The sequence below is a fragment of the Mya arenaria genome, chromosome 4 (assembly GCF_026914265.1).
Source record: "Mya arenaria isolate MELC-2E11 chromosome 4, ASM2691426v1".
Lineage (NCBI taxonomy): Eukaryota > Metazoa > Mollusca > Bivalvia > Myida > Myidae > Mya > Mya arenaria.
In genome coordinates, this window is record NC_069125.1 from 76,212,409 (window position 1) to 76,228,990 (window position 16,582).

The window sequence follows — 16,582 nt, forward strand, 5'->3', positions numbered from 1 at the left end:
AAATGGAAACATGCACATATTTATAAAAGTGGTGGCGCTGTTGCCCTAGTGGTGGCGCTGTCGAGTAATGGTGGTGCTATCGAGTATGTTTTGCGCTTCAAGAAATATAAAAAGTTAACGCTTTTGGAATGAATACAAAAGTTGCCATGTTTATCATTCATTGAACATTATGCTTGTTATGCATACTACTTGCGGAAACGAAACTCTTCGCGAACTACCTTAGCCTTACTGAACACTATTTCGAAAACAAACGGCTAGGTGCTGTTAATAGCGAATACAATTACTGCTCTAAGTTGTTAAATTTACGCTCATAATTTAGATTGATGTATAATTCATATGCAAATGTAGATTTAAACAGAAAATTATACCAATCTAATTGATTTACTATAAAGACAATTTCACAAATATACATTTGATTTAAATTAATAATAGCTTATGCACATTCAATTCATTGAAAAGTATAAAGCATTTCAGCACTTCCTACCAAAATGCTTTTGTAAAGTTTGGAAAGGCAAAGAACAAAGATTGGTTCACCTAACTTCAACATACTGCTGGCTAGGTTAACTTGAAAATTGAAAATGAAAGCTTGTGACTCGTGTTCTAACTGAGATTGTTATGATGCTGTAAAATCCCAAATATATATAAAGTAACCAAATAAATATATTTTCAACATTCCAACACCAATTTTCTGGATCTTATTTTCCTAAATATTATTAGGAATGCTACTTGGCGTTAAATGTTTGCAACTATTGGCTAGCTATTTAACTTACATTTAGTATATATGTTGAAGAGGCTATCTAGTATCTATAAAACAGTTTGATCAAGGACGTTTGTAGGAGAAATTCGTATAATTAGTAATTTCCGCGGTTGGGAAATACTATAACACTCAAAACATGTTATTCAAAATGCGCAGAATAGAATTTTCGACTGGGGCTATTTTTTATAAACTTCTTATTTTGTTAAAGCAAGAGCGATAATCATTGACAGACATACCAACTTTCAACAATTTACTCGCATTGTAATTATGACATGGATAATATTACTATTCACCATTGATCATCTTTTGTCTGTGACAGTTGGTTAAGAACTACATGAATGAATGAGACCGTAAGTTAACCCGCTCTCAGGGACGCAAACACAGTTGGAAATACCCTTTCTACCCGCTTTATGTAATTCATTAGTCGTTGATATTCAAAATAAGATTGGATGAATAGATTTTGCTCGATTATCGATTTCGTGTATTATATCGCTCAAACCATTTGGACAATACAATCATTATTCTTTCAAAAGACTTAACCAGTAAGTAATATCCTCAAGCTGTACAATTATCAGTCAAGTTACCCAACTAATTATTCGTCTGGCATCAGTGGCGTAGCTACATACATGCTTTGTAGGCCTGGGCCTACAACTTTTTTGAAAATGATGAAATTTAAATAACCAAACAGTTCAATAAAACTAACAGCTACCCAAACACTTGAAACAAAATTTTGTTTTATTTTAACCCTGGCAAGTTTGGTGTTTATTCAAACTACGTACAGAGTGTATTACTTAGTTTTATTGTAATCATTGCAAGTATAATTGAGTGTGTAATGTGCATATAAAACTCCCAAAACAGACATAGAATCATCGGGCCTACAATTTATTTAGGCCCTAGTAACGCCTCAGGGCATCATTTGAACTTTGATAATTTTGTTAATTTTATTGAAATATAATTTAATAATTAAGGTTCGCCTTGTGATCTCAATCTATATCATCCAACGGGGATGAACAAAAACGTCACGTGACCACAAATACAAACGCAAGTAGTATTTTAGCTCGATTGATCGTCAATCCAGGAAAGATTCTTATCGATATTTTTGTTATACGCGAGAGTTCGTTAAAGTGACATAGCGCAAAAAAGAATGCATTGTTTTGTCTTTCAATCGGTGTATTGGTCACCATTCATATTTGCATAGTTTCCAAGAACACTTCGATACAAATAGTGTCCAGGAATGCAAACGCACCTAGTTAGTGTTAAAATTAATGTCATAGCTTTAGACATAAAGCCATATTGTTTTCAAATGTATTCCTTTTAATTGCTCAAGAATGGTTTTTATTTGTTTTATGAATATTCTGTGCGATGCAAATTGTACAAAAATGCATTTTCTGAAGTATTTCAAATTTGGCTAACGCACGTTGGCATTTTCATATTTGCATAGTTTCCAAGAACACTTCGATACAAATAGTGTCCAGGAATGCAAACGCACGTAGTTAGTGTTAAAATGTCATAGCTTTAGACATAAAGCCATATTGTTTTCAAATGTATTCCTTTTAATTGCTCAATAATGGTTTTTATTTGTTTTATGAATATTCTGTGCGATGCAAATTGTACAAAAATGCATTTTCTGAAGTATTTCAAATTTGGCAAAGCAATTTGGCAAACGCACGTTGGCATTTTCATGAAACGTACGTAGTCTACCTAAAATGGCAAACGCACGTAGGCATCTTATAATAAGGAGTAATCAATCGAGCCAAAATTCTACTTGCATTTCTATTTGTGGTCACGTGACTTTTTGTGTTCATCGCCGGTATCATCTGATGGTCGCGCCTCCCAGTTATGAATTCCTGGATACGCCACTGTTTTGTAACTTACAAATTGTGTTCAAATAAGACATTTTATGCCGGTTTATCAAAAAATATCAAATACGTATTAACATTGGCAAAATGTATACCGTATACGCGAAGAGCAATAAAAATGTAAATATATCCTTTAATTATCCTGCATGTTCGTGTAAAGCATTAATTATTTATAATTGCTTTTCATACTTGCATATGGAATGTTCTCGCTCATAGACTTTTATTATTAGTGTGTATTTTCTCATATTGTCAGGTTAACATGGACTGAACTTGAAACACAATCAATTAACTCCGTTTTGCTACTGTCTAAGCATTCTCATACAATAAGCACAGTTCCGCTATCGACTAAAGCCAAAAGCCAGGCAGCTGGCTCTTTTTAGATCTTTTCGATCCTCCTTTTTAAACATTAGTTTATAGCTTTAAATATTTCAAGAAGGGTTAGACATAAAAAATGGTTTTTCTCTTTAAAAAGAGTAAGTATTTGTCGGTAGATCAATGAATAGTTGTGTTCATGTTTTCAGAACAAAGAAGTAATAAGGTTTAGGCTGTAAATGTCTGTCCTTATTTGAATTATTGCGAGTTTTGTTTTCTATTGAAAGCTTTAGGCGGAATACTACTGCTAAAGTTGCTAAATTGTAATACTATTTTGCAAGACAGGAAAGAACGCTTGATCGCATTACTCCGTTCAATAACAAATATGTTTAAACCAGTGGGTCTAACGTGTTTTCCGAATTTTAAGTGCGGGAAATGTGTGATGCGGAATAAATGGCGATGTTCGAAGAGATTTTGGTGTTTTGGGAGGATATGTCCAACTGGTAAGTAAGTTTTATCACTTTTCTCGCAATATAAATAAGTCTCCACGGAGGCCACACGTGTATGCATCTATCAGTTTTTTAACCTATGTTTCTAGAGGCATTAACAAAAATTATTGAATATATAAGCTGAACGATTGTTTATTTACGAAGTGAAAATAGAAAATTGCGTGACTGGAAACTGTGTTTTTAAGTCCCCACTTTGACTTGCTTCAGTCAACTGATATACCCACCCTGGCTGGGTTCTGTCAATATATACACCCACCATGGCTTGGTTCAGTCAGCAAATACACCCACCGTGGCTTGGTTCAGGTAACAAATACACCCACCCTGGCTTGGTTCAGGTAACAAATACACCCACCCTGGCGTGATTCAGGTAACAACTACACCCACCCTGGCTTGGTTCAGGTAACAACTACACCCACCCTGGCGTGATTCAGGTAACAACTACACCCACCCTGGCTTGGTTCAGGTAACAAATACACCCACCCTGGCTTGGTTCAGGTAACAAATACACCCACCCTGGCTTGGTTCAGGTAACAAATACACCCACCCTGGCTTGGTTCAGGTAACAAATACACCCACCCTGGCTTGGTTCAGGTAACAAATACACCCACCCTGGCTTGGTTCAGGTAACAAATACACCCACCCTGGCTTGGTTCAGGTAACAAATACACCCACCCTGGCTTGGTTCAGGTAACAACTACAACCACCCTGGCTTGGTTCAGGTAACAAATACACCCACCCTGGCTTGGTTCAGGTAACAAATACACCCACCCTGGCTTGGTTCAGGTAACAACTACACCCACACTGGCGTGGTTCAGGTAACAAATACACCCACACTGGCTTGGTTCAGGTAACAACTACACCCACCTTGGCTTGGTTCAGGTAACAAATACACCCACCCTGGCTTGGTTCAGGTAACAAATACACCCACACTGGCTTGGTTCAGGTAACAACTACAACCACCCTGGCTTGGTTCAGGTAACAAATACACCCACACTGGCGTGATTCAGGTAACAAATACACCCACCCTGGCTTGGTTCAGGTAACAAATACACCCACCCTGGCTTGGTTCAGGTAACAACTACATCCACCCTGGCTTGGTTCAGGTAACAAATACACCCACCCTGGCTTGGTTCAGGTAACAAATACACCCACACTGGCTTGGTTCAGGTAACAACTACACCCACCCTGGCTTGGTTCAGGTAACAAATACACCCACACTGGCGTGATTCAGGTAACAAATACACCCACCCTGGCTTGGTTCAGGTAACAAATACACCCACCCTGGCTTGGTTCAGGTAACAACTACACCCACCCTGGCTTGGTTCAGGTAACAAATACACCCACCCTGGCTTGGTTCAGGTAACAAATACACCCACCCTGGCTTGGTTCAGGTAACAACTACAACCACACTGGCGTGATTCAGGTAACAAATACACCCACCCTGGCTTGGTTCAGGTAACAAATACACCCACACTGGCTTGGTTCAGGTAACAAATACACCCACCCTGGCTTGGTTCAGGTAACAAATACACCCACCCTGGCTTGGTTCAGGTAACAAATACACCCACCCTGGCTTGGTTCAGGTAACAACTACAACCACCCTGGCTTGGTTCAGGTAACAAATACACCCACCCTGGCTTGGTTCAGGTAACAAATACACCCACCCTGGCTTGGTTCAGGTAACAACTACACCCACACTGGCGTGGTTCAGGTAACAAATACACCCACACTGGCTTGGTTCAGGTAACAACTACACCCACCTTGGCTTGGTTCAGGTAACAAATACACCCACCCTGGCTTGGTTCAGGTAACAAATACACCCACACTGGCTTGGTTCAGGTAACAACTACAACCACCCTGGCTTGGTTCAGGTAACAAATACACCCACACTGGCGTGATTCAGGTAACAAATACACCCACCCTGGCTTGGTTCAGGTAACAAATACACCCACCCTGGCTTGGTTCAGGTAACAACTACACCCACCCTGGCTTGGTTCAGGTAACAAATACACCCACCCTGGCTTGGTTCAGGTAACAAATACACCCACACTGGCTTGGTTCAGGTAACAACTACACCCACCCTGGCTTGGTTCAGGTAACAAATACACCCACACTGGCGTGATTCAGGTAACAAATACACCCACCCTGGCTTGGTTCAGGTAACAAATACACCCACCCTGGCTTGGTTCAGGTAACAACTACACCCACCCTGGCTTGGTTCAGGTAACAAATACACCCACCCTGGCTTGGTTCAGGTAACAAATACACCCACCCTGGCTTGGTTCAGGTAACAACTACAACCACCCTGGCTTGGTTCAGGTAACAAATACACCCACCCTGGCTTGGTTCAGGTAACAAATACACCCACCCTGGCTTGGTTCAGGTAACAACTACACCCACCTTGGCTTGGTTCAGGTAACAAATACACCCACCCTGGCTTGGTTCAGGTAACAAATACACCCACACTGGCTTGGTTCAGGTAACAACTACAACCACCCTGGCTTGGTTCAGGTAACAAATACACCCACACTGGCGTGATTCAGGTAACAAATACACCCACCCTGGCTTGGTTCAGGTAACAAATACACCCACCCTGGCTTGGTTCAGGTAACAAATACACCCACACTGGCGTGATTCAGGTAACAACTACACCCACCCTGGCTTGGTTCAGGTAACAACTACACCCACCCTGGCTTGGTTCAGGTAACAAATACACCCACACTGGCGTGATTCAGGTAACAAATACACCCACACTGGCGTGATTCAGGTAACAACTACACCCACCCTGGCTTGGTTCAGGTAACAACTACAACCACCCTGGCTTGGTTCAGGTAACAAATACACCCACACTGGCTTGGTTCAGGTAACAAATACACCCACCCTGGCTTGGTTCAGGTAACAAATACACCCACCTTGGCTTGGTTCAGGTAACAACTACACCCACCTTGGCTTGGTTCAGGTAACAAATACACCCACCCTGGCTTGGTTCAGGTAACAACTACACCCACCCTGGCTTGGTTCAGGTAACAACTACAACCACCCTGGCTTGGTTCAGGTAACAAATACACCCACACTGGCTTGGTTCAGGTAACAAATACACCCACCCTGGCTTGGTTCAGGTAACAAATACACCCACCTTGGCTTGGTTCAGGTAACAACTACACCCACCCTGGCTTGGTTCAGGTAACAAATACACCCACCTTGGCTTGGTTCAGGTAACAACTACACCCACCCTGGCTTGGTTCAGGTAACAAATACACCCATCCTGGCTTGGTTCAGGTAACAACTACACCCACCTTGGCTTGGTTCAGGTAACAAATACACCCACCCTGGCTTGGTTCAGTCAACAAATACACCCACACTGGCGTGATTTAGTCAACAAATACACCCACACTGGCTTGTTTCATTCAACAATTACACCCATCATGGCTTTGTTCAGTCAAAAAATACACCCACACTGGCGTGATTTAGTCAACAAATACACCCACACTGGCTTGTTTCATTCAACAATTACACCCAGCATGGCTTTGTTCAGTCAATTAATGTACCCACACTGGCTTGGTTCAGTCAACACATACACCCACACAGACTTGATTCAGTCAACAAATACACCGACACTTGCTTGGTTCAGTCAACAAATTCATCCACCCTGGCTTGGTTCACTCAATAAATGTACCCACACTGGCTTGGTTCAGTCAATAAATATTCCCACACTGGCTTGGTTCAGTCAACACAAACACCCACCTTGGCTTGGTTCAGTAAAAAAATACACCCGCCCATCGTTTCGGTTTCACGGTCGGTTAACTGCAGGTTTGCATCAAGCAGGTTTGACTAGACCTGTTTACATTTATTGATAAATAATTTCAATTATCTGGTCTGCTTAAATCATTTAAATTATTTACGCTTATTGGATACTGTTTTAGTTACAGCATTCATTTTTGGACTTAAACCACATTGTATTCTGTACATGCTGAGACGAGTGTGTCGAAGAATAAACACCTAGTTGCCTTCTGTTTATATATGAATTTTATCTCTATTGCATGCCATTCACAATGGTGTCGAGTTACCTGTATAGTTTGCTTTAGTTTTGAAATGAAGTTAGCGTTATATAATACATTTTATTTCCCGTGTTATTGGGAGTTTTATAAGGACGAATTTAAGGTAAGAACATTTCTGACCTATTAATAAGGGGTACAATTATAATTTTATTCTTGAATCTTTACTATATCTTATCATTTGTCAATTTATATAGAAGGTGTCTGTTTTGTCCTTCACATTGCCTACCTATTGACAATAGATAATAGATGCTTGTCGTTTTCAACATATGTATATAAAAACAAGCATGTTTGTTATTTATAGGTTACGGTTTTTACTTCTTTTATTAAGTGCTTGATATAAATAAAGTCGAATCTTTGTTTTGATTATTATCGTGTAAAAATCAGTATCAGAGCAAAGTGTATTGATGTGAATATGTGTTGTTGTTTTTTTAAATAAATATGCTAAATATAAGTGGCCCCACCATGCCAGGGTGGATGTATTTAATTAACAAAAGTGTTGTCATTAAAAATCTTCGGATCACTTGCTTTCGTGAAATTATATATTTGAGAATAGTACATTTCGTGACTTTTTCAACTGCTGCATTTTTTAAACGTGCATATTAAGAGTTTACACAGACCAGCACACTCAAATAAACACATATTTATAGATTGCCTTAAAGTAAGACAGCAATCTTACTTATTCAAAACGTTCAATATGGGTTTCGGACAACAAGTTTTCTATTCGTCCACAGCATTAGTAAAAACGAATCCTTAAATAAGGAAACACTTCCAGAAAAAAGCAACGTATTTTAAGATGAATCATTACTGCTTTAAATACCTTCTTTTTTCACGTTACATTTTTGTTTGTTTTTAAGATATGATTCGTTCATGCAAAAAGTAAGTACTAAAACATATATGCAAAAAGAGCAAAGTAACATTTATTAGTAAACATTTGCTATAAATGGTATTTCTATTTTCTAAATAAGAAATGATTGGGTCGATTTCCTAATCGATTAAACCAAAAATGAATGGTCTTATACTTTGTTGGGGACACAAAGCGCATGGTCTAATATCAATAAATTGTACATGTATTTTCATGTAACATGCTGTAGCATGTGTCACGGGCCATGATCGTGATATGCTTATTGCTGAGGCCTAAGTAGACGCGATACTATACATTTCATGAGTAATGAATTGGCCTTAGTATTGAAGCAAATAATAATGTAATTTGATACATGTCTTTGTTCCGTATGGCCCATATACACGCACGAAGTTGTCATTAATACATAAAACGTTCTGTATAAGGAACTTAAAGCTGCAATCCCACAGATTGACAGTTTTGACATTATTTTTTAGTTTTAGTCTAAGAATCAGCTGATTTTGGTACAATGCCTTAAATTTAATCATGTAAGATTTCTCACATAGAACAGATCTCAATTGTTTAGAAAATTGACGAAAATTCCATTTTTTTCCTAAAATAACAGTTTAAGCCATAAAACATCAATTCTCGAAGCTAAATATGAAAATCTGCGATCTGGTCTTTTGCAAGCAATCTTTTATCACTGGTTTCCAGGCATTTACGCAAAACATGGCTCAGTCCAGGACATGAAAGGAAAAGAGTTAATGTCAAATCTGTGAGAGGGCAGCTTGAAAGGGACTCGCACCAACGCCGGTAGTGTCAAAAATAAATTAGAAAACTGTACAGCTGATGGATATTTTAAGCTTCACTGAATAAATTGGTAGCATCACGTTATAGTGTCAATCAACCAGTCACGATAAAGCCTTATGTTGAATTGCGTTACTAAGACTTTTCAAAATCGTCGACTTCAAAGACAATATTTTTATATTTTATTTATATCAACATTTATTAAAGGGTGCAAGCAGTCAGTATCGTAGTTTTAACTTGGGGACATTTTGGAGAGCTGCCACACCCATTTACATAGTATTTATGATTTAAAAGTATCCATAAGTCATTTGCCAATCACTGGAGGATAAAATACAGCCTGATATAAAGGTAATCTTAAACAAAATATGGGTTATTCCTTTAGTTATTCTATACGTTGAATGACTCAATACTTTTTTACAGATTGTATAATAACACATGCACTTGCGTTAATGAGCTAGAACGCAAATGCGCATACGGACGCGCTGGATTCCATGGATTCCCGTGGGACGGTCGGCCCGTCTCAAGTGTATGCTGTTTTTGATGACTGCCTTCTTTTTGTCCGTCCAACATTTTATCAACATTTCAGGTAATACCCTCGCTTTCACCTTTTTGTGTGCATATGACTTATTCCATGCTGTTAATATCGATATACATTCATTATATCATTTAAGTTCGTATGCTGAATTTTAAATGTGCATTTTTTGGTCAAAACCTATTTATCAAATACTTTTGAAATTTTATAAAAGTCTACAGTCAAGCTGTTGTAATGCTTTTCTTTTTTAACTGACATGTATACGACGATTAGGACTTTACGATGTTTGGTTATTCCAGACCGTAGAAAATGTTAATTTGTTTTTATATAATGTTAAATAAAGAATAATTGACCAATATAAGCAAGAATGGAATGCAGATATACAAAGTTCTAGTAGAGCATTAATCTATAGATTGTTTGCTGAATTTAAATTTCAACCACAGTTAGATATTGTTAACATTAAAATGTATAAAATCTCATTAACTAAATTACGTGTTTAGTCGCATAGACTTTGTATAGAAACACGTCGATGGAACAACTCTACACCTATTCCAGTTAATGAAAGACTCTGTTTATTTTGTAACTCTTTAGAAGATGAATTTCACTTTATTTTCGAATGTGAATGTTTCATAAAACTAAGACAAACACTAATACATATATATTACCGTACCAACGTTAATGTTATAAAGTTCAAAGATTTATTGCAATCAGAGGGTCCTGTTGTTTTGAAGAAAAATAACAACATTTTGTCATAAAGCATATGCTCCAAGAAATTAACTGTTTTACAATTAGTAATATATGAGCATATGTAAGTATATATATTTTTATATATTTTGGTGCCTTCCTAAAACTTAAATATTGAGTTTTGCCTGAATTAATTATTTATTGTATTGCTTTTTATTGTTGTTATTATTTATTGTATTATTTACTGAGTTGCTCTCCTTTTGCTGTATCTTACTACATTTACATAATACTCAATGCCATTATATGAATGTATTAACCATTGTATTTTGTACGCTGTACTCATGGGCTTATGCCTACTGTAAATGTTTTCCACAATAAACAAACAATGCATACTTCGTGCAGGATTTTATTTAGTGACAAACTTTAATAATGAATATATACATTCCGATCCATGTTTAGTTGTTTTTTTTTACTTCTGGTGAAAATCATTTTCCATCCAAATGTAGAACCTTTGTTAATACGGAAATAGTATGCCAATGTTTCAAACCATTTGATTATATTCGAAATCCAAATTACCTATTTCTTGCTTCAAATGGCACCATAAAAAGGTTTCATGCTGCGTTCAAGAAATTATGCTGCACTCACCGCAGAACTATTTAAATAACGATTTGAATGCTTACATAATCTGAATCACGGCGCGCATATCCATGACAACCACGAATAATCACATATCTATACGCAAATTATTTTCACTACACACACAAGAGTTCCAGCGAAAAATACATTTGAACTTTATTTGTTTTAACTGAGTTGGGAGAAAAGGCATCTACCATAGCCGCTTGTGTAAGATAGGTTTATCCTAGCCCTCGCGCATGATGTTCTGCGGAAACTTGGTAAACCTTGTTTCACCTAAACACCCTAAGCTCGGGTTGGATGAACCTAACTAACACTCTCGGCCATGGAAGATACTTATTATCGCATTACTAATAGGAGTGGATTGGATCATTCTGGCGCCTGCTTTCCTTTTATCGGACAATATCTGGTATAACTCTATAGAAGAATTTCCATAAATCTGTCTCAACCATCTGTTTTCGGAAAGCGTGTATCATTCTAATATTGGAAGGGGGTAATTCGGAATACCGGAACATTACAGGATGCCATGAATATCGTGCTGCGATACAAATCAGATACATCTGTATTATTTGCCGAAATAAAAGAACCCTAGTTCAAGTGAACTATTTTTGTTCATAGGGAATTAAAAATAAATTTTAACAGAAGTTTTGATATTTGAAAGAGGGAAACAAACTGGAACCGTACAAAAGCATACTGCATTTCCCTCCATATTATATGTATTGTGTATAGCCAACTTGAACTAAATGCAACAGAAATAAATCTATTTACGAATTAAAGGGTTCAAATTGATAAAGTTCGTAAAGCAAGGAGACATTTGTGTTTTTGTTTAAATTGTGTCGAGCATTTGTACACTTTCAAAATTTCCCGTTCTTATAGTTCTTCTATGTGTGCATGCAGATGTTTGTTTCTACACACGAACAGATACGTGAACATGCTTACTAATGATATCATGTGAGAATAACTCGTCGAAGGAATCGTGTCTTTTCAAATCCAGCTTAATGTACGGCGACCCTTTTCTCGATGTTATAATCTCGTACCAAACAATTTGTTTGCTTGATTTTCAGAAAGAAGAACGGCTCAAAATGGTTTTCACATTTCATATTCGACGAAAAGAACGGTAAAATATTTAAGCATTTTATTGCCTGTATTTGGAGACACTGCAATACTTTGTATAAAAGTTTTGCCTGTGTGAAATTCCTATCATTCATTTTGTGAGTTTATATTATAAAATTACTAGAATAAGACAATTTAAAGAATTAGAAAGCCCTTTCTTTATAATTAAAATGTTTCTTTGCTCAAATGAAGGATACAAGAGGTTTATCGTAGAAAGTTGCTAGCCAAAGCTGTTTTGTTGCAGACGGTGACTAGCCGCCCATCAGCAGAGACAGAATGGTCAATATCCATGGGGTTGAAACAAGGGAGCGAAGAAACATCAGCACAGAGAGATTACGGACCGTTATCGAACAGGACGTGCAGTGGACAAATACAGCTACTAATGGGTCACCACAGACAACGTAAAGGTAATCAACGGTTTATTAGATAGATAAAAGACTACAGTCACTGGTATCGGTATGTAGTTTCTCTACAGTCACTGGTATCGGTATGTAGTTTCTCTACAGTCACTGGTATCGGTATGTAGTTTCTCTACAGTCACTGGTATCGGTATGTAGGTTCTCTATAGTTACTGGTATCGGTATGTAGTTTCTCTACAGTCACTGGTATCGGTATGTAGTTTCTCTACAGTCACTGGTATCGGTATGTAGTTTCTCTACAGTCACTGGTATCGGTATGTAGTTTCTCTACAGTCACTGGTATCGGTATATAGGTTCTCTACAGTTACTGGTATCGGTATGTAGTTTCTCTACAGTCACTGGTATCGGTATGTAGTTTCTCTACAGTCGCTGGTATCGGTATGTAGTTTCTCTACAGTCACTGGTATCGGTATGTAGTTTCTTTACAGTCACTGGTATCGGTATGTAGTTTCTCTCTAGTCACTGGTATCGGTATGTAGCTTCTATCATAGCATATAATAATTTACAATTTATGATTGACCATTCATTTCGTTTTATTTTGTTATATAATTGGTAGACATTTGTGAAGTTCTGAATGTATAAACTAGTCTGACGTATTATTTTACGTTATATACAAGTTGTTTAACATGCTAGTTTAAACGTACTGGAGAACATAGATAAACGGATATTGACTTGCTTTAATTGCCTTTTAAGAATTGAATTGTGAACGACAGTTGTAAAAAGGGGATGATATAAACAAATTCAGTAACTAAAGAATCATCCAAAGTCAAGTTATACGAGTGTTTTAAATCGATTGTATTGCTAAGTTCTAAATGTATCTCGTATGGGCTTAATTATTTGGCATGGTTAATATGAAAATGGAAATAATCAAGTAAAGAACATGTGAAATAGAAATATATACTCATTAAATTTTTTTTTTTTTTTTTTTTCCTATGTATTACTTCATGCTTATTAATTGCTCATTTTTACCCTTGGCCTGTATGTACTTGCATGTATGCATTAAGTTGTGAAAGCGTTATGGTTTTAATCGAATAAATTATTGTTCCCTACTATTTCTGTAGGATTTTTGACCGTCGGGATAAGCAGCGTTCCAAGAGATGGTGAGTTTTACCTGCCAGTGACGTTATCATCACTTCATGAGAAGTTGACAGGTGCTGAAAGGGATGAAGTGGTGATTGTTGTCTACTTGGCCTCCTTCGACAAGGAATTCGTTAACGACATATTCACTCAGGTCCACACATTTTACAACGAAAGTTTGGAGTCGGGGCTTCTTCAAATTATTCAGCCGGAGCCAATCATTTACCATGACATGGAGTAAGTGAAGTTTACGATCAGAGAGTATCTTATATTTAGTAAAGGTCTGTACTAACTTTTCAAAATGATTATAGACAATGACAAGAACAATGCATTTCACGTATATTGCTACAACACGACATCTCAAACCCAAAGTAATTGTTTTTGATACTATTGCTAACACTTTGAATATGACATTGAGCATTTAATCGTGTTGCATTTAACGTTTACAGTAATATAAAGAAGCGCACATACAACGACAGTCTTGAGAGGGTACACTGGCGTACAAAACAAAATGTGGACTACGGGCATCTGTTCGGATACTGTGAGAACATATCCCAATATTATATACACTTGGAGGATGACGTCATCGCTGCAACAGGCTTCCTAGACGACATTAAAGCCATGATAGTGGACGTCAACAAACCTTTATTCAACAAGGAGTGGTTCGAACTGTCATTCAGTGGCCTAGGTTTCATAGGAAAATTGTATCGATCAAGAGAGTTATGTTCAATGAAGAAGTTCTTTTTACTATTCAAAGTAGAAAAGCCTTGTGATCTATTGATTAAGGACTTGCGTGGTATCATGCAACAACAGAAAGAAATCAAAAGAGCTAAATCACTTTTTCAACATATAGGTATTACCTCCTCTCTTGCAGGCAAAACTCAAAAACTCACTGACAGGTTGTTTAAGGATAGGAGAAAGTCAGGGAATGCAATAGAACAATACTTGCTTGTTAATTATAAACAATCAACATTGAAAAATCCAAATGCTGAAATACGTTCTTCTTTAAAAACGTTTGGACGCTATTTGCCCCATATACCATACATCTCAAGTGCCATGGGGTTTTACTGGGCCGAGACTCCGTCCAATAATTCGGTCTATAGGATAACCTTTAGAACGCTGCAACATGTCAACAGTATCGTTATCAAGACTGGCCATCCTGTAAACAAGAACGACTTTCTTACGGAAGGAGAGGTCTGGCTTAGCCAGGGTTCACTTGACAAGAATTGTGAAGATTATACAAAGGCTGGCCCCTTTGAAGATGGACAGTTCAGTGTTAACTTTGAAACTGTAGTGCCTGTACAGTGTATTGAAATTCGTATCACAAAGGATATGGATACATGGCTGATTATATGGGAAATAGTCATTGATTCCTGAAGCATTTGTTCACTAGTAGTAAGCAAGCGTTAGTTTCATATTTTAAAAACACACACACACACAATAAGCACTGGTTTCAGTTGCACTATTTAAACATTTTACCAAATTCTGTTAAAGCATTGAAAATGTCCAAAGTGATAGTCAAGTCAAGTCAAGAGTTTATTTTGTAAATAAAGGCCTCCGGCCCAAAATACATTTCAAAATAGTAAACATCATACGTAATGCTTTAAGTTGTGTCATAGTACATTTATACATGAGCTGAAAAAGTGAACAAAAAGTGTAACTATTCTTATTTTTTGATACAATTCATAAGATGAAATATGTACACTGCTAATTTTCTTATTGTGTTAAAGTCATTTGTGGATAGTAGGGCATAAAAACTATTCAGATCATCACCAGATTCATACCAATTTAACAAATGTTGGTTCCTTATATATGTATATTTTTTACAACGAAAAAAGGCATGATATTCACAATCAATTTCAGATATATTATAGTTCAGTAGACAGAAATTGCATAATCGATCATGCAAAGCAATGCTTAATTGCCTTCCAAGTTCAATATTCAAATCATGATTAGAACATCTAAATTTAGCATATGTAATTTTATGTTTTAGTGGCATCTCTATCAACAAATATCGTTCGATGTTAAGTAAGCTCTTAAAGTGGCTGTAGTGGTAACATCGGCTGGCATTACTCACATGATCATGCCAAGTTTGAGTAAAACAGTCAATTATCCTGTCTATAAACATTTTAACAAATAAATTACAATCACCAATATCTTGTGATATCCAAGCATATCCAAAGCCATAAGTAAAAAGAAGACTTTTTACTTTGGTTGCCCAACAGATCCTTCCCGCATCATCTAGGGACCTTAACATTATGTAACATTGCCTTGGATACCTTCCAGATGGCATAGATAATAATTTACACCAATACCTTATACAATTTGTAAAATATGTTATACATAATGGTAATCTTCCACAGTCTCCTAAAACCATGCAAGTATTTGTAGTTTTTCTTACATATAAAAATTGTCTACAAAATTTATTTTTAATCATTTCAATGGTTTGGCTATTCTCATATCCCCATACTTGGGAGCCATAACAAAGTATAGGCTTAATCATTGTATCAAAAATCTTGAAAAGATCTTCACATGGAAAATAACCAAACGGTTTTTGATAGTTTTTCAAAGCAAAAATCGCCTTTTGTGCCTGAGAAGCTAGTTTAACATGAGCTGAACTCCAGGACAACTGTGGAGTAAACAACAATCCCATATATTTGTATACAGAAGTAGTTTTAATTGACTGTCCTCGATATAACCATTTTTCATATGCTCGTAGAGGACCACCATTACGGAATACAATGACTTCAGTTTTATCAAGATTTATTTCCATTCCAGTATTAAAACAAAACTGATCGACTGCGTTTACCTGTTGTTGTAACTTAATTGCAGTTTCAGCGCAATTGGCAACATCATCAGCAAACATTAAACATATAATGTCTGGAATATCATTAGTTATAAAAATGCCTGAATCACAATTTAGCCTTAAAATAGAGGATAACTCGTCTATAAACAGAGCGAATATTGTTGAACTTGACTTATCC

The 16,582-nt window shown here is 36.9% G+C and overlaps 1 protein-coding gene across 3 annotated transcripts; it reads left to right on the forward strand.

Moving 5' to 3' along the window:
• Positions 1 to 2,977: 2,977 nt before the first annotated feature.
• On the forward strand, positions 2,978 to 15,754 carry LOC128232670 (alpha-1,6-mannosyl-glycoprotein 4-beta-N-acetylglucosaminyltransferase-like). Of its 3 annotated transcripts, none has more exons than XM_052946366.1 (7): positions 2,978 to 3,089; positions 3,356 to 3,431; positions 9,561 to 9,726; positions 12,054 to 12,106; positions 12,347 to 12,509; positions 13,583 to 13,835; positions 14,048 to 15,754. In XM_052946366.1, the coding sequence occupies exons 3-7, from the start codon at positions 9,606 to 9,608 to the stop codon at positions 14,973 to 14,975; spliced, it is 1,518 nt and encodes a 505-aa protein (XP_052802326.1). In that variant the 5' UTR covers positions 2,978 to 3,089; positions 3,356 to 3,431; positions 9,561 to 9,605; the 3' UTR covers positions 14,976 to 15,754. The 3 variants fall into 3 exon arrangements, with proteins under 3 accessions (XP_052802326.1, XP_052802325.1, XP_052802323.1); XM_052946365.1 differs by lacking the exons at positions 2,978 to 3,089; positions 3,356 to 3,431 and adding exons at positions 7,239 to 7,598; positions 9,048 to 9,146; XM_052946363.1 differs by lacking the exons at positions 2,978 to 3,089; positions 3,356 to 3,431 and adding an exon at positions 7,239 to 7,598.
• Positions 15,755 to 16,582: the final 828 nt, after the last annotated feature.